Below are 20105 nucleotides of genomic sequence, written 5' to 3'. Positions count from 1 at the left end.
AAATATTTGTTAGCATAATTTGTTTATATGGGAACAGATGTGGTCAGTCAGTTAGCAAGAATTTATTAAGTACCTACTATGTTCCATGCACTGGAGAGACAAAAGAAAATAATCCTGACTTTGAAGGAATTTACATGTGTGTATATATCCCCCTTACATACACTTATAAATATGTTTCTTTACATGCATGCAAATTTTGTTGTTTAGTTGCTTTCAATCATATCTGACTTTTTGTGTCCCCATGTGAGTTTTCTTGGCAGAGTAACTGGAGTAATTTGCCAATTCCTTTTCTAGAAATGGGAAAACTAAGATAGACAGGATTAAGTGACTTGTCCCGAATCTACCTGCTATTTATTATCTGAAGTCAGATTTGAACTCATGAAAATGAATCTTCCTGACTCCAGATCCAGAATTCTATTTATTGTACCATATAACAGTCCTGCATATAAATATATACATATATGTATAAACATGTGCATATGTGTAATATATATATGCCTAAATATACATATTGATATATACAGTAATTATAAATGAAAAGGATTTATTTTAGGGTCTTCTAGTGTATAACTACTATATAATGTCTTGAAAAAGACCACTATTGATATTTCATCATTTTCTTCCTATTGCATATTTCAGGATTCATGCTTGAAATAAAATGATTATTACTACATTGTGCCATTGCATGCACTTTGGGCAAAATTACATGTATATTTAAATCCATTTGTATGTGGGTTTTAATATCTTTTCAATATTCTTACTTTGCTTTGGGGGGAAAAACATGTTGTTGCCTGAGTTATACAGTATTATATTTTTATCTTTTCTTGCAATTAAACTTTCCTTGTTTATTCTTCACAGGTCACTGACAAGGAACAGGAATTTGCTGCTGCAGCTTCAAGACAGCTTGAGTATCAGCAGTTTGAAGACGATAAACTTTCTCAGAAATCATCTTCCAGCAAACTCTCTCGATCTCCTTTGAAGATTGTTAAAAAGCCTAAAAACATGCAGTGCAAAGTGATTCTTTTAGATGGAACAGAATATCTCTGTGATGTTGAAGTAAGTTGTAATGGTTTATTTTGGGGGACCAGAAGGATTGGGTATTAAGGGAGATTTTGGTCCAAGATTCTTGAATGAAGGGTAGTATTCATATAAAACCTACTGAGCATAAGTATAGTTTATGTAAATCCAGGCAAATAATTTTATTTGCTTTACTTATGCCAAGGAATCTAGTTATTGCACAGAAACATACCTACAAAATAGCATCCTACAAAATGATTTGAGTTAATTAATAGATTAAATGCAGGAAGCCTGAATTTTCATCTTTTCTTCATTTTAAACTGGGTAGTAAAGTTTTTTGATAGATTTTGAAAATCAACTTATTTTCATATTTTCATTATAAGCATTTTATTTAAAGAACATGTTGCTCTGTGAATATTTTTGATCATAAATAACCAGCCAGTTGGTAGGATTCTGCCATATTTTGCACATGGAAGTTTTCTTATGCCTTGACCTACAAATGTGCTTTTCTTAAATGTTGAGGCACTTTTGAATGTTTGCAAAGAAAAAAAAAATATTTCAATGAAGGGCCTATCTGTAGTTTTTGCCAGAGATACAAGCAAGGAGAAGTTACTTCCAGGTGAATAGCTTGAAATTCAAATGAATACAAAACATTTGTAGTACCAAATTAACAGGGACATTCATAATCATAGGCAAGGGGGATTAGTGTTTTGGTTGATTCTGGCATTTTGTCTTTTCTTCTTGAATTTACTTGCAATATATTTGGTGTTTTTCTTTGAGAAGGCAAAATAATTTTTTTTTTATCAGTAAAATTATTTGGAGTGAAACAGGGATGGGGGAGAAATTCTTAGAACTAAAATCCCCTAAGCGTAAATGTTTAAAAACTTCAAGGGAAAAGAATATTTTTTGGTCTTTTGAAAAAGTTTTAGGTCAAATGGTCAGTGGGCAGTATTCTAATTATAACAGAACTTGTTTATCTGTATGAATTGGTAATCTTTGATAAATGTTAATGGCTTTGCAACCGTTGATGCCAAGATAAATGGATATTATTATCAAAATTAAAAATGTCACAGGGCGCTGAATGTCCTTGTGGTAGAACATCCTTTTATGATTGATTATGTCTATTCTTCTTGACCCATAGACAGAGGGTAATATTTAAATGCTTACTTTGTGACCAGAAAATATAGAAACACATTAAGTTTTTTTCTGGAATGTAAGTGACCATGACACTCTCTGAGAAGGTAAAATTGATTTCTATTTTGAAAATTTCCTCTTTGTGAAAAAAACTTCCTTAGTTAAGGAGCATTGACTATTCTCCTTTTCTACTAGAAAGACATTGATTTTAATTCATATTTGAAAGATAATTCAAATGGAGTCAATGGAGACTACTTTGTTGTCATGGGAAAATTAATTTTCCAAAGAAGAATCTAAAAGAAGTAAAATATGATGGCAGAGAAGTAGAACAGTGGATAGAGCACCAGCCTTGAAATCAGGAGGACCTAAGTTCAAATCTGGTCTCAGACACTTAACACTTCCTAGCTGTGTGACCCTGGGCAAGTCACTTAACCTCAATTGCCTCGTCCAAAAAAAAAAAAAAAAAAAAAAAAAGAAAAGAAAAGAAGAAAGTAAAATATATCATATAGAAAGGGACAATATAACATCCTTTGAACAATTTTTAGTATCTATAGTATTGATCAAGTCACTATGAAGTATATACAGAATCTGGTACTCTCATATACACACAGAGTAAGGTATCACTAATAAACTGTATTTTTTTGTACTATACTTTTACATATAAAGCTTTTTGTGGTTTATTAAGTTTTATATTAGTGTTGTTTTGAATAGTAGTGATAATTTCCTTTTTCTTTTAAAGATGAGATTTTAAAAGATTTGTCAAATCCTTAAATATAATTTTATTATATCTGGGTGCAAAAAAAGATTTTTTTTAAAAATTTTTTACATAGTCAAAGTCAACTAGGGAAATAAATTCATTGAACTTTTCAGGGATACATCTCTTAAGTAAGAAATACATGGAAATGCCTTTGCATACTAATTTTCTAGCAATAGACAATTTAGCATTCTACTTTTCTTTGTACTATTTCTCTAAGTACAGACTAAGTGCATAAATACATGGAAGTGTGGTGCATAAAAATGAAGAAAGCTTTAAAGCTCATTTATTTGAACACTGGAGGAATTCCTTTAGTGCAGGAAACTTTCCTAAAACTTTGTCCAATTTAATAACTGTGAAATAAGCTTTTTTTTTTGCTGATTAACTGTTGTCACATGTTACAGAGATAAATTCGTTCTTTGTACATTCTACTTTATCAAATACTGTGTACTTTGAGGTGATATATGAATATAATATGTAATATTTATTTTACTTTTTCACTACAGTTCAGTGAGTGATCTGGACTTAAATTATATCCTCTGGGGTTTGGCTTGTTTGGCTAAATTAAGTTTCCTGTACTCCTATATTAAGTATTCAGTATTATGGCAAAAAGAAAATTGACTATATAATTTTATTAATTTACTCATTGGTGAGGACAAGATGAATTTTTTTTTTGGCAAAGAAAAAATACATGAGAATAATGTAGAATTATTTTCTTTTAAGTTAGAAATAACTATCAAATTTCAGGAACGGAAATTATAAAAGATTTTTATATCGTTATACTTAATTTGAACTTCTTATGTTATAGAATCATAGATTCATAAAGGTCTACAGAAACAAGTAGTATCTTGTAAGAGCTCCAGACTGGCAATTGGTATCTATGGATTTTAGCCCTGTCTGTCACTAATTATCTGTGTGATCTTGACAAAGTCGGTCATGTTTTCTGAGTCTCATTTTCCTTTTCTATGAAATGAAAAGTTGGACTAACTAATCTGAGAGATCTCTTTTATTCACATAGATTATAAATGGTTCAAAGCTTGTACTTAATCTTCATAAAAAGCCAGGGTTAAATGACCATATCACAGATCACACAATTAGTAGCAGCAGTTGGACAAGAAGAATTTTTGACTTTTGACTTTTCAGTATCATATAATTTCTAAAATACCTGCATCACACATAGATTCATTTGAACACTATGTATTTTACAGATGAATCATTTTTTTTAAAAACATATTACTATGGCTATAGGACTCAGTCTATTTAGCTATGAAAACAGGAGGCATTGTTGTTTAGTGGAAAGATCTTTAGATTGGGAGTTTAAGAACTTGGATTCAAATAGTCAACTATGTACTACTTAGTGATTTTGAGCAACATGCTTAACTACTGGGGAACTCAGTTTTCCCATTTGTAAGATTTACAAGTATACAAAGCGTTCTTTCCTGCTAGTAATTCTCTAGAATTCTGTGACTTTTTATGCTAACATCTCATTTATTTTTATTTTTTTTAATTAAAAAAATTATTAAAGCTTTTTATTTACAAGACATATGCATGGTAATTTTTCAGCAATGACCCTTACAAAACCTTTTTATTCCAACTTTTCCCCTTCTTGCCCCCCACTTCCTCCCCTAGATGGCAGGTAGACCAATACATAACATCTCATTAAAAAAGTTGATTTCAAATAATTTTCACTTTTCATGACGTGAAATTTATCATATCACAAATACTGTACAACAAATAAAATTCTTAAAACTTAAAGCTTAAAAAAAAAACCTGAATCTTACTTTCTGTAGTGTCAGAGAGTAGTTAGAAACTATATGCTATTGTGTGTGTGTGTGTGTGTGTGTGGTTATACTGTATACTATTCTGCTGTAAACCTTTCTACCCTAGCTATCCTCTGAAAAACCAAAGGAGAGGATGCTGAGACTTTAGTCACTTCTGTCAGATGATGCTTTAACTGGCAAGGTCTCAACATTACCTTAGGGACTTTTATATTACTTTTGAGGCATAAATGCAACACAAAACTTGAGTTTTAAAAGCAAATAATGAAAATATTCCATAAATGCACAGGGAACTCTTTACAGTGTTAGAATTGTAACTAATTGTAACTAGTCTTGATAGACTAGTAAAGTGTCTAGTAAAATACCAACTATTCCACAAATGTTTGTACATAATATCTTTCATTTTTTCTCAGCTCCTCACAGCTACAAGTGTGTATGGTTGCCAATTTGAAAGTAAAAATGAAATTACTAATAAAATCATGCAAATGTTTAAAGTTACAAAAGTTAAATAGTGAATATTGAGAAGTGACTAACTCCCATTTATATATCTTCCTTTTTTAAGTTTGCAAAGCACTTTTCTCATGAAAATCCTGGTAGTACAAATATAATTAATCCTATTTATAGGTGAGGCACTGTGGCTCAGAGAAATAGAGTGACTTCTCTTTAATTATATAATTCATAAGTGGCTAAAGTGGGATTTAACCTACAGGTTTCTTAACTCCCAAGTCTAATGTATCATGCTGTCCCTGAATGATATATATATAACATGGTGAAAAAGAAGGTGGCCACAGGAAAAATGCAGGCTCCAAAATTCTACTCTTATTTAAATGATAGAAACCTATCCCCAAAACAACAAACACTCTTAAAAATTGAATTGAAAAGACCTAATCCAAGTATACAGTGAGAGATAAACTAAGAAATAATCCATTACCACACTTCATTTCCTTTTTCCTTAATTAATGTCTTCACCACTAAATGCGAAATAAAACCCTGGAATGCATATAGAAATTAGAATTCAGAGACAAAATAAAGGGGAATGTTAACAATAATGCATATTTGTGTATATGTATATATGAAAAGCAATAGTGTATTCCTCCTTTCTTTCTTGTATCACAAGGTGGGAGATACCTTATTCTCATAAAGGATATCTTTATAGGTACACTAAAGGAAGAATTCTCACCAGGTCAAAAGTGGGAAAGTCTTTTCAAGAGTAGTTGTATAATAAAATACTGAGTACAGTAATTTTTTTTTGGATATTTCTTTTCGTAAGACAGAAATAGTTTCCTCAATATTTTACTGTGGAATCTTGGTTTGGCTTCTACCCTACTTCTGAGGTCATTTTTATATTTACATTTATTATTTTTCTTGGTCAAACATCAGAATTTTTCAATGTTCTAACCTTAGTTACTTAAAGTTAAAGGAAAACCTAATTTGAATGAGATAGTTGTAATGGCCTTAGCACATATTTGGGGGTGGGTGGGAGGATGGAGAGATTTAGAGAGAGAGAGAAAAAGAGAGAGAGAGAGAAGAGAGAGAGAGAGAGAGAGAGAGAGAGAGAGAGAGAGAGAGAGAGAGGGAGGGAGAGTGAGTGAGTGTCTAAGTGTATAAAACCAGGAGCATTTCTCCAATAAATAAATGGACTAAGAATGTGAAAAATAATTCTCAAAAAACTTGACAATTGTTAATTATATCAAGAAAAAATGTTCTGGATCACTAGAAATAAGAGAAATGTAAATTAAAAAGCAAATAAATTTTGATACCATTTTACTCTCCTTACATGTTGGCAAAGATAATAATAGTCAATGTTGCATAGACATACTAGTGTATTGTTGGTAGAGCTGTAATACTATTTTGGAAAGCAATTTGCAATTGTGCAAATAAAATGACTAAAATATTCATATGCTTTGACCCTAAGATTTCATTTACCAGCCTTATACCCCAGTAAGATCATAGAGAAGAAGAAAGTCTCTATATGTACCAAAATATTTATAGCACCACTTTTTAATAGCAAAGTATTGGAAATGGAAACAATTTTATGAGTTCATTCAAAATGAAGTAAGTGGCATCAAGAAAACAATATAACAATATGAACAGAAAGAACAACCACAAAGAAAAAATCAAAAGTGAATTTTATAAAGAACAAACATGGTTCAAAAAAAAAGAGAAATGAGAAGACATGCTGCATTTCCATATAGGTAGGGAAAAGTGTTGTACATTTCATATTTTTTATACTATTTATATGTATTGATTAGTTATACTAATCCCTCTAACAATTTTATTTGTCTTTAATCCCATTTGTTGCATGGGATGAATCTTTGGCGTTGGGAGGAGGATCATGGAGAGAATTTACAGTCATGTAAAAAGCAAAAGACTTCAAGAAAAATTTATTTAAAACAAGCCAAAACAAAACATTGCCCCAGAAATCACAAGATTATAGTTGTTAGTACTGACTCTACCATTTGATTCATCACCATATTTACAAAATTAGAGAGTTAGAAGTGACTTTAAAGACTAACACCTATCTCCAAGTTTCTATGAATTGTAAGGAACAAACTGACTTAATTCAATTACTTTCAGAAAGATTTGGCACATGTTCTTGCCAATAATGAGATTCTCTAATCCAGTTTTTTGAGTGCTTCCTGTTAGAGGCCTAATTTTCCAGCTATAAATATTTAAAATTACGTGCTACTTGTAGGACAATAAAATAGGAACTTTGTGGGCTTTTGTTTCCTTGCTTCAGTGAGCTTATTGGTAGAAGGGATAAGAGCTGTATAGCTGTAGCAAAAGGTTTTCCAATCATTTGCTTTACAAAGTTGGCCATGCCAGAGGATTCTTCATATTTCATTTGTAAGTTATCTTTTTCATAGCTATCTAGGTGGATCAGTGAATATAGTATAGTAAGGTTGGAGTCAGGAAGATCCAAATTCAAATCTATTCGTAAAAATTTACCACTTACATGACTTGGGGCATATCACTTAAAATTTCTGCCTCAGATCCATAATAGCACCTACCTTCTAGGGTTGTTGTGATAATTTAATGATATTAAGTTTTTAAAAAATGCTTAGCATGGTACCTGATACATAGTGCCACTATATTAATGCTTTACTTTCCCTTTCCTATTTCAATTAAATTATTGTTTTTGACTTTTAAAAAATCCAATTCTGGAAACAAACCATTGATAAATGAACATTTATGTTAAAATAACGTAAAAGAAAAAGGCAGGAAAAGCAAAGAGGGTTATGTAACTTTGCTAATTACACCATTAGTAAGTAGTGACTGAGGCCAGATTTGAACTCAGGAAGATGAGTTTTTCTGACACCAGGCATTGTATTCTACCTATTGCACCAGCCAGTTGGCACTATGTAATATTTATATAGCTCTAATTATAAACATTCTTTACAGAAATGAAAAGAGACTTAAGAAATTGGATAGATACCTCTAATGTTTGCACTTTGCTAATACAATGAAAATAAAGAATTAGTTGAAATAAAAACTCATTTGGGAACACAAAAATCTCAAGGAAAATGAGGGGAAAAATACTGTCTAAAATGAAAATGTATTTGCTTAAATTTTATATTTCTAGATGACTACTTGCAGAAAATAGAGAAAGAGAAGATCAATAAATTGGACTTGCAACTAAAAAAGCTAGAAGAAGAACAAATTAAAAACCCCCAAATACTAAACTTGAAATTCTGAAAATAAAATGAGAGATCAATAAAATTGAAACTAAAAAAACTATTGAATTAATAAATAAACTAAGAGTTGGTTTTATGAAAAAAAAATGAACCTTTAGTTAATTTGATTAGAAAAAGGAAAGAGGAAAATCAAATTGTTAGTCTCAAAAATGAAAAGAGGGAACTATCCAATCAATGAAGAGAAACTAGAGCAATTATCAGGAGTTACTTTGCCCAGCTTTATGTCAATAAATTTGACAACCTAAGTGAAATGGAAAAATACCTATAAAAATATAGATTGACCAGATTAACAGAAGAGGAAATAAATTACATAAATGGTCCCATTTTAGAAAAAGAAATAGAGCAAGCTATTAACTCCCTAAGAAAAATTCCCCAGGACCAGATGATTTACATGTGAATTCAACCAAACATTTAAAGAATAATGAACTCCAATACTATATAAACTATTTGAAAAAAATAGGGAATGAAGGACTCTTACCAAATCCCTTTCATGACACAGACATAGTACTGATACCTAAACCAGATAGGTTGAAAACAGAGAAAGAAAATTATAGAACAATATTCCTAATGAATATTGATGCAAAAATCTTAAGTAAAACATTAGCAAAGAGGTTACAGATAATCATCCCCAGAATAATACACCACAACCAAATAGGATTTATACCAAGAATACAGGGCTGGTTCAATATTAGTAAAACTATTAGCATAATTGACTATATCAATAACCAAATTAACCAAAAAAAAATTGATTATCCCAATAGATGCAAAAAAAAGCATTTGATAAAATTCAACACCCTTTCCTATTAAAAACATTAGAGAATATGGGAATAAATGGAATTTTCATTAAAATAGTCAGTAGCATCTATTTAAAACCATCAGCAAGCATCATATGTAATGGGGATAAACTGGAACTATTCCCAATAAGATCAGGAGTGAAACAAGGTTGCCCACTATCACCATTGCTATTCAGTATTGTATTAGAAATGCTAACCTTGGAAATAAGAGAAGAAAAAGAGATTAAAGGAATTAGAGTAGGTAATGAAGAAACCAAATTATGACTCTTTGCAGATGGTTTGATGGTAGAATCAACTAAAAAGCTATTAAAAATAATCCAGAACTTTAACAAAGTTGCAGGATACAAAACAAATCCACATAAATCATCAGCATTCTTTTACATGACTAACAAAATCCAACAGCAAGAGATACAAAGAGAAATTCCACTTAAAATAATTGTTATAAAATACTTGGGAATTTATCTGCCAAGGGAAAGTCAGGAACTATATAAGCAAAACTACAAAACACTTTCCACACAAATAAAGTCAGATCTAAGCAACTGGAAAAATATTAAGGACTCTTGGATAGGTAGAGTGTATATAATAATGGTAACAATGTACCTTGAACTAATCTATTTATTTAGTGCTATATTAATCAAACTCCGAAGAAAATATTTTACTGAACTAGAAAAAATAACAAAATTCATCTGAAAGAATAAAAGATGAAGAATTTCAAAAGAATTAATGAAGAGAAAAGAAAATGAAGGTGATCTAGCTGTACCATATCTGAAATTATACTATAAAGTAGCAGTCATCGAAGCCATTTGGTACTGGCTGAGAAATTGATATCAGTGGAATAGTTTAAGTTCACAGAACAAAATGGCCAATGACTATAACAATCTAGTATTTGACCAACCCAAAGGCTCCACCTTTTAGGATAAAAATTCACTATTTGACAAAAAACTGCTGGGAAAATTGGAAACTTGTATGGCAGAAAGTAGGCATAGATCCATATTTAATACTATATATCAAAATGAGGTCAACATGGATTCATGATCTAGACGTAAAGAATAATACTATAAAGAAATTAGAAGAACATAGGATAATTTACCTTTCAGATTTGTAGAGGAGGAAGGAATTTGTGACCAAAGAAGAACCAGAGATCATTATTGATCATAAAATAAATAATTTTGACTACATTAAGTTAAAAAGTTTATGTACAAACAAAACTAATGCAGGCAAGATTAGAAGAGAAGCAGTAAACTGGGAAAACATTTTTATATCCAAAGGATTTGATAAAGGCATCATTTCTAAAATATAGAGAGAATTGACTCAAATTTATAATAATTTAAGCTATTCTCCAATTGATAAATGGTGAAAGGCTATGAACAGACAATATTCAGATGAAGAAATTGAAACTATTTGTAGCCACATGAAAAGGTGCTACAAATCACTATTGATCAGAGAAATGCAAATTAAGAAAACTCTGAGATATCATTACACACCTCTCAGATTGGTTAAGATGACAGGAAAAAATAGTGGTGAATTTTGGAGGGGATGTAGGAAAACTGGGACACCGATACATTGTTGGTGGAACTGTGAATGGATCCAACCAGTCTGGAGAGCAATTTAGAACTATACTCAAAAAGTTATCAAACTGTACATACCTCTTTTGATCCAGCAGTTTATTTACTGGTATTATATCCCAAAGTGATCCTAAAAAAGGGAAAGGGACCCACAGGTTCAAAAATGTTTGTGGCAACCCTTTTTGTAGTGGCTAGAATCTGGAAACTGAGTGGATGTCCATTAGTTGGAGAATGGCTAAATAAATTGTGGTATATGAATGCTATAGAATATTATTGTTCTGTAAAAAACGACCAGTAGGATGAATACAGAGAGGCTTGGAGAGACCTACATGAACTGATGCTAAGTGAAATGAGCAGAACCAGGACATCATTATACACAGCAACAACAAGACTATACAATGATCAATTCTGATGGACACGGCTCTCTTCAACAATGATATGATTCAGACCAGTTCCACTTGTGCAGTGACGAAGAGAGGCATCTAAACCCAGAGAGAGAACCATGGGAACAGAATGTGGAACACAATATAGCATTCTTACTCTCTCTGTTGTTAAGTGCTTGCATTTTGTTTTCTTTCTCAGTTTTTCTTTTTCTTCCTTCTTCAACTGATTTTTCTTGTGCAACAAGATAACTGTATAAATATGTATATATATATATATATATATTTTGGATCTAACATGTATTTCAACATATTTAACATTTATTGCACTACCTGCCAGCTAGGGGAGGAGGTGGGGGAAATTTGGAACAAAAGGTTATGCAAGGGTTAATATTGGAAAAATTACCTATACAAATATTTTGTAAATAAAAAGCTTTAATAAAAAAAAAACAGCATTATAAAAATGAGTAACTTTTTTCCTATTTATGTATTATAATAGTTTTTTATTTTTTAAAAATAAATGCAAACATAATTTTCAACATTCACCCTAGCAAAACCCTGTGTTCCAAATTTTTCTCCCTCCCTCCTTTCCCTTAGATAGCAAGTAATCCAGAATTGGTTAAATATGTACAATTCTTCTAAACATATTTTCACATTTATCATTCTGCACAAGAAAAATTAAATCAAAAAGGAAACAAATGAGAAAAAAAGCAAGAAACAGCAACAATGAAAAAAAGTGCAAATACTGTGTTGTGATCTACATTCAGTCCCCACAGTTCTCTTTCTGGATGGAGATGGCTTTACATCCTAAGTCCACTGGAATTGGCCTGAATCACCTCATTGTTGAAAAGAAACAAATTCATCAGAGTTGATCACATAATCTTGTTTGTTGCTTGTATGATATTCTCTTGGTTCTACTCATTTAGCATTAGTTAATGTAAATTTCTGCAAGCCTTTCTGAAATCAGTCCTAATCATTTCTTATAGATTAATAATATTATTGCATTACAAAAATGAATAATTTTTAAAGATTTTATTTTGAATAACAGAATATTTTTTGAGATTCTACATCATTAATGATGAACTATCTTACCCATCTCATGAAAGAGATACACACACACACACACACACACACACACACACAGTCTGAGACATACAGTTTTGGGGGTGACTTATGTGGGAAATAACTTTTGTTTAGCTATACATATTTGTTTGAAATGATTTTCTTTTTCTTTCAAAGGAGGAGAATTTGAGAGGAAGAAAAATACATGTTAAATGAAAAAAATAAAAGCATGAGAAATTAATGCAGATATATGATTCTTGGTGCCATGCCCCATTGATAAGTAGTCAATGATTAGGAAAAGAATCATCAAAAGAATCACAAACTATAAATGATTATATAGCAATTCTGAGGTTTCGCAGCACAGAAAACAAATTGGTAATTTCAAGTAAATTTCAACAATCAGGTTTGACAGACTGTGGAAAGAGAAGCACAAATGCATTATTAGTGGAGCAGTGAAATGATCCAGACATTCTGGATTTTAATTTGAAATTATTCAAGATGAGTAAATAAGCTTTTCACTCTGTGGAAGTCAGAAATAAATTCAGAATATGGCAAACTATTCATAGTAATACTTTTTGTAGTAGCAAATAACTGATTATAAAATTCGTAGCTGAATGGTATAGAAAACTATGACAATGTAATGAAATATTATTGTACAGTAAGAAATTATGATTGTGAGGAATTCAGACACATGGAATCATTTAGGCAGAATTAAAAGAGTAACATGCAAAATAACTACAATTGTAGTTGAATCTTACAGAAGCAAAAATAAAATCCTGGAAAACATTGTGAAATATGCTTCTTTATGACAGAGGTATGGGGAACTCCTACAACAAAAAATGGTGTACATTGTTGGGCACAGCTCTCGTTGGATGTTTGCACTTAATTTGCTTAATATTTTGTTTTTCTCTTGCAAGAAGAGTAGGAAAGGATGTGGGTATGGTATATGGACAAATAAACTAAAAATTTCAGAATGAATCAGCAATCCAGGGCAATCAGAATTTGAGTAGACCGAAGCAGTTCTATTTGATAATCCTTAGAAAGGCTAAATTAGTAGTAAGTGCGATTCAAATCAGGTACATTTTAAATTCATTCTGTTATAGATCTAGACATCCAGGACTGGGTCTCTGTTGAGGAATTTTTAAAACTTATGTGGACCATATTTCTTGAGAACAATAGCTATCGATCTTTAGAGACCAAGTAGGGTTAGATGCCCATGGTGCATTTGACTTTGTGATTTGTTTTAAAATATGCAGTAAAAGGATTATAAAGACAATTACCTTGTGCTTTGTCTTGTAGGTGATTTAATTATTTGTGCAGAAAATATGTTTCTATTTTGCCTGTCTCTTTTAACAGAATGAATGGAAAAATAAATCCCATTTAAAAATTTTCTATCTCCTGTAGGAGCTTAATTAAAATTCTTATCAATTCCTTTTGAAGATTTTGGTTCAGAAACTAATAGGGCAGCCATAAGCCAGAAGCATGGCCAGCAAAAAAAAAAAAAAAAAAAAAATGGCTGTTTCTGTCCAAATCTAGTGAATTAATTAATTCATATAGTAGATATTTATTGAGCCCCTCTTATGGGCAAGCATTGTGTTTTGATTCTGTGAAATTATCTGAATTTTTTTTCCAGAAACATTTTACCATTTCAAATCTTTCATCTTTTCACAGGTGAAATGATTTATCAGCTGAAAAAAGATCTCTTTTTTTTTATAACTGAATTGCTAACTCTTTATCAACAAAAATCAGACCAGGAGAGAATTTGCTAGGCTGAAGAAAATTGTAATTAACTTTATTTCTGTGTATGATGACAATTAGGAATAACAATTGGAATGCCTTACATGTTAAGCCTTTTAAAATATACTCTCATTTCCTTAACATCTCCAGTATTAAATCTGTTGCCCAGGGATGTAGGAATCATCTTGATTTGTATTCATTACGGTTTTGACTAACAAACACAGAACATTTTGATGAAAATGATTGCTAGAGTGTACAGATTTTCATTTTGAAAAAGTAATTAACTTTAATATTTTGCAATTAGTGTATATATAGCCTATTAAACATTTTAAACTCATAACAAAGTTGAGAATTAAAGCATATATGTCAGGAAACACAAATGACTAAGACTCTGAAGTACATTAAAATGCTAATTTAAATGTTCTGGGCTTTAATTTTCAAAGCTTGAGTGACTTTTGGTCTTAAGTGCCAGGTGTTTTGTCAAGCACTGCATCAATGCATAAATAAATTGGATTTCTTTTTTTTTTTTTTTTTTTTTTTAATTTACCCAAATTTTCTTCAGGTGGCTTGACCTGAGGTTCAGAATTAAAAGTTTAATTTGTAAAACTGTGAGTTCAAAAGATTTGGTTATTAATACTTAGCATTTAATTGGTACTCCATAGGAGCAATTTGTTTTTAACTAACATTTATGTTACATTATTTGGAATGACAGCAGTGTTTTCCTGATGAGAGTTTAATCTGGAAGATTTTTTTTATAAGCAAATCATTCTAAGAGAAGTAGCTTGGTGTAATAGGCAGAGAATCAATAGAGCAAGTCAGATATAATAGAGTGGAGAGTATCAGGAAAGTCTGAATTTGAGTCCCCAACAGCTGTATGATAAAATGAACAGGCTTCTCAATGGCCTCTCAACTCTATCAATAAGGGAGAGAAGGCATCAATCTGTATTTGTAGGTGGAATTTCTTCTTCAGGAGTTCTGTTTAATAATGAAATGACATACTCACTCTCTGTTTCTGTCTGTCTCTATGTGTCTTTTTCTCTGGACTTGTATATATGTATGTCTTATCTCTCTATATTGTTAAGTTGTTCATGATATATTTTATTTATTTTTTATTATAGCTTTTTATTTACAAGATGGTATAATTGGTAATTTTGGGATAATTTTTCAGCATTAATCCTTCCAAAACCTTTTGTTCCAACTTTCCCCCTCCTTCCTTTCATCCCCTTCCCTAGATGGCAGGTAGACCAATACATGTTAAATATGTTAAAGTATATGTTAAATACAATATGTGTATACATAGCCAAACAGTTATTTTGCTGCACAAGAAAAATCAGACTTAGAAATAAGGTAAAAATAATCTAAGAAGGAAATAAAAAATGCAAGAGGATAAAAACAGAGGGATTGGAAATGCTATGTTATGGTTCATACTCATTTCCCAGAGTTCTTTTGCTGGGTGTAACTGGTTCTCTTCATTATTGAATAAATGGAACTGATTTGGTTCATCTCATTGTTGAAGAGAGCCACATCCATCAGAATTGATCACATGATAAGTTTTAAATCACACATTTGTATATCTTCAAGTAACAGTATTTTATGCATTGAGTACTTGTATGAATGCAAACACATATTCTGTCATCTGTATTTGTATATATTTACCTGTTTACATTATTAGGTCATTAATGACGTATACTGATATATACTGTAATAAGTATACACTTATCTTTAACTTTAATGAGTACAGTGCCTTATACATAACCACAAAGTTAAATAATATACATGTACAAATATATCTGGATTTTAGTTATACACTAATTACTTAGAAGCCATTAATCAACAAACATTAATACTTCCTATATGCTTTTAAGTTACTTCAGTAAGCATTTATATGGTTAGGCACATGTGCTAATCACTAAGGATAAAAAAGAGGCAGAAAACAGTTGCTACCCTAAGGGCCTCACAATCTGTGGGAGAGAGAGAGTAAGCTAATAAATAGATACAAATAATGGGAAGTAATTCTAAGAGTATTGATATTAGAATTAAGAAGTATTGGGGAAGGCATCATAGGAATTATATGAGAGTTTAGGGGTATCAAGAGAAAAATGTAACAACATCTACCCTTAAGGAATTTAGTCTTTCCAAGGAAATTAAGGTGGACATGTGCAAGTAAATACAAGGATTACATACAGCAAATTCAAAATAATCAATATGTATACATTAGGAAGGTAATAAATGCTCTGATAGGCCCTGGAAATATAAATAAAAAGAATGAAACAGTACCTTTTTTTTTCTCAAGAATATAAGGAATGCATGGCTAATGAACCCCAAGGATTCTAGGAAGGGGAAATCTGTTAAAGGGCTAGGGTAAGAAATAAGGCAAATGATCAAGTTTTTTTTGTGGTTTATATTCATTAGGAACAATATATACACTTTAATCGATCATTCCCAGCCTCCTGTTTTTCCACAGTCTTTCCTTTAAAATATTGCCAATTTTCATGATGTGAAAGTTTATGTATATACATACACACAGACATATGCCCATAGCTGAAAGGGACTTCAGAGGTTATCCAAAAGCAACTCTCTTATTTTATAAATAAGGAAATTTAGAGTCCAGGGAAGTTAAATGGTTTGCCTAAATTATATCTAAAATTATTTTAAATCAGTCATCATACTATTAATATTTTGGAAGAAGATTTTGATTGGTCTTTTATAGTGAGCAATTTTAATTTAGTTATTAGAAGTATGAAACCTTGAAATTAAAAGATTCTGTACATCAAAGGTCAATTTACTGTAGTCTATAATGGAATTAGAATTTCCTGTGATATTCCTGAAGACTTGGCAACCAGGCTTTATTTGGAATCCTCCAGTAATCAGGAAATCATGTAATACTTGGCCAAATATAATATCTGTTTTGCTGATTGCAGGTTTTAAGATGGATAAGACACAGAAAACTCCAACATATAAGTTAGATTGTGGATAGATTTCCATATTTCTGGAGAGGTTCAAGAAGAGACTGAATACTGAGAATTTGATTCAAATAATCTTTTCTAGTCGAGTACTTCCCTTTTAATTTTAGTTGCATTGATTTTTATGTAAGTTTTTTGAATTGAAAAAATTGAATTTCAATTTCAATTCAAATTTTTCAATTCATATAATTTTAAAAAAATCTTTTGTATCTTCTTCATATCTCTTAGTGAAGAATTCTCTTTCCGGCCAGAGATATGGAAGTCACCCTATCTAATTCTCATCTAATTTTTTTGTGATAGGTAGCCTTCTCCAATTAAGATAGATTTGTGAGATCAGGAGCACTATATTATTGAATATTATGTCGGGAACTCTGCTATGCTCTTTAAAAATTATCTCATTTGATTCTTACAATAACTCTCTATGTTATAGAAGAATAAATTACAGTAAATAGAGGTTAAGTGATTTGATTAAGTTCCTATAGATAGTGAATGTATGAGGCTGGATTTGAACTTAGATCTTCGCAACTCCAGGACTGATTCACAACCTACTGAACCACGTATCTACTCTTTATTTTTTAACTAGTGCTAAATTGTTTTTTCTCAATCTTACAATATAATTTTAGGTCTCAAGATATTTATCTTCCATTCTTATCATTTTCATTATTTCTCTTGAGATTCTAGGTTCAAAAGGGTACCTCTAAATATTACTATTTATGTTACTATAAAATTAAAGTTCCTACTTGTCAATGTTTATCCTCTCAAAACTGGAACATTTTCTTTTCTTTTTCTTTTTTTTAAATTATTATAGCTTTTTATTTACAAGATATATGCACAGGTAATTTTTCAGCATTGACAGTTGCAAATCCTTTTGTTCCAATTTTTTCTCCTCCTTCCCCCAATCCCTTCCCCCAGATGGCAGGTTGACCAATACATGTTAAATATATTAAGGTATAGGTTAAATACAATATATGTATACATGTCCAAACAGTTATTTTGCTGTATAAAAAGAGTCAGAGTTTGAAATGTTGTACAATTAGCCTGTGAAGGAAATGAAAAGTGCAGGCGGACAAAAATAGAGGGATTGGGAATTCTATGTAGTGGTTCATAGTCATCTCCCAGAGTTTTTTCCCTGGTTGTAGCTGGTTCAGTTCATTACTGTTCTTTTGGAACTGATTTGGTTCATCTCATTGTTGAAGAGGGCCACGACCATCAGAATTGATCATCATATAGTATTGTTGTTGAAGTATATAATGATCTTCTGGTCCTGCTCATTTCACTCAGCATCAGTTCATGTAAGTCTCTCCAGGTCTTTCTGAAATGATCTTGCTGGTCGTTTCTTACAGAACAATAATATTCCATAACATTCATATACCACAATTTATTCAGCCATTCTCCAATTGATGGGCATCTACTCAGTTTCCAGTTTCTGGCCACTACAAAGAGGGCTGCCACAAACATTCTTGCACATGTGGGTCCCTTTTCCCTCCTTTAAAATCTCTGGGATATAAGCCCAGTAGAAACACTGCTGGGTTAAAGGGTATGCACAATTTGATAACTTTTTGAGCATAGTTCCAAATTGCTCTCCAGAATGGCTGGATGTATTCACAATTCCACCAACAATGTATCAGTGTCCCTGTTTTCCCACATCCCCTCCAGCATTCCGCATTATCTTTCCCTGTCATTCTAGCCAATCTGACAGGTATGTTGGTATCTCAGAGTTGTTTTAATTTGTTATTTTAATTTTAATTTCTCTGATTAATAATGACTTGGAGCATCTTTTCATATGGCTAGAAATAGAGACTGGAACATTTTCAAATGAACATGAAGAATATTATGAGATGACATATGTTTCTCGACTGATAGCCTTGGAAATTTTATCCTAGAAAAGAAAAAATTAAGGAAACTATGATAGCTGTCTCGAGTTATTTGAGGAGCAATAATATGAAGGAAATAATTATATTTGTTTGGATTGGCTATCCAAATTAGGAATAATCTTCCTTGTGGCTTCAAATCTCACTATGACAAAGTTGCAGAGAGGGAGATTTAAGATCAGTACAGAAAAACTTCAACAATTTGATCCATCCCTATGAGGAATGGACTTTCTAGATTGTTGTGATACAATATAATGCAATACAACAGTGACACAGTAATCAGCAATCTTAGGACTTGTCATAATGTCTGAATTGATTGGCTAATCAAGCTAACAAGTATTTATTGCCTACTGTTGTGTGGAAGGATAAAACAGAGTTCTGTTAAGATATAGTTACTACTGGCTTAATTTATATTTTTGTTTTTATTTTGGGGTAGGGTTAAAGGATTTGGAGTTAAGTGGCTTGCCCAGGGTCACACAGACAAATAGGTTTTAAGTATCTGAACTTACATTTGAACTTATGTCCTCCTGACTCCAGAGCCAGTGCTTCATGTTTCTCTATCCACTGTGCCATCTAGTTGCCCCTCTTAATTTATATTCATGCAGAGTGATAATACAAATGCGGAATGCTAACTTTGGTTTTTATTATTGTTATTTTTACTATAAAATTAAATATCTAACTTATAAATGTTCTGCCTCAAATATACTTCCTTGGTTCTAGCAGATTTAATCTGATAATGGTGACTTCATTGTGAGGAGGAGCATGGGAAAGGTTGTTTTAAAAATATGTTGGAAAATATAATTTTTCATATTTTCAGAAGACACAGATGATTATATATCTTAAATACTTTTTTCCAGAAGGAAGCATGGTAGCTGTGATGAACATTCAATTACATCACAAAAGAAAAAAAAAAGAAACTGATTTATGCTAATCAGAAATGATTGATCACTGTCCAATCAGACCATCAACTGGTTGAAACAAAGGTCAAAATTGATATCATATTAGTAACAAGAATAAATACGAGAAAAATTTTTCATATATAAGATATATGAAAAATTCTTGTAGTTTCAAATTGACCTTTTCTAATGCACAGTTGAAAAGGTTAAAAAGAAGCCATAAAACTATCTCATTCAGAAAGTACTTGATCTTCTTGCCAAGCTGAGAGACATGTCTATAAAAGTGTGGCTAGATTAAAATACAGACACATGTGTAAAGCTTTTTACTAAGGAAGATGGTGGAAGATTACAAGTAATATCCACCTTTAAAACAATAAAAAGCGGGGGAAATAAAAACAAGTCTTTAGAAACATTGGAATAGTACCTACTTGAACTGTATCAGTTTGAGAGCTTTCATGG

At 31.3% G+C, this 20105-nt stretch overlaps 1 protein-coding gene across 20 annotated transcripts in view; it reads left to right on the top strand.

The window, feature by feature from the left end:
- EPB41L3 (erythrocyte membrane protein band 4.1 like 3) overlaps positions 1 to 20105 on the top strand; it is a 220782-nt gene that overhangs the window by 71556 nt on the left and 129121 nt on the right. For all 20 annotated transcript variants that reach the window (XM_031946598.1, XM_031946599.1, XM_031946607.1 and 17 more), the window contains exon 3: positions 859 to 1056. In XM_031946598.1, coding sequence (XP_031802458.1) covers positions 859 to 1056 — 198 coding nt within the window. The remainder of the gene's footprint in view (positions 1 to 858; positions 1057 to 20105) is intronic.

Source organism: Sarcophilus harrisii, chromosome 1, assembly GCF_902635505.1.
Source record: "Sarcophilus harrisii chromosome 1, mSarHar1.11, whole genome shotgun sequence".
In the NCBI taxonomy this organism is placed as follows: Eukaryota; Metazoa; Chordata; class Mammalia; order Dasyuromorphia; family Dasyuridae; genus Sarcophilus; species Sarcophilus harrisii.
Note: the sequence above shows the minus strand (reverse complement) of the source record. Positions and strands in the feature narration are given on the sequence as shown.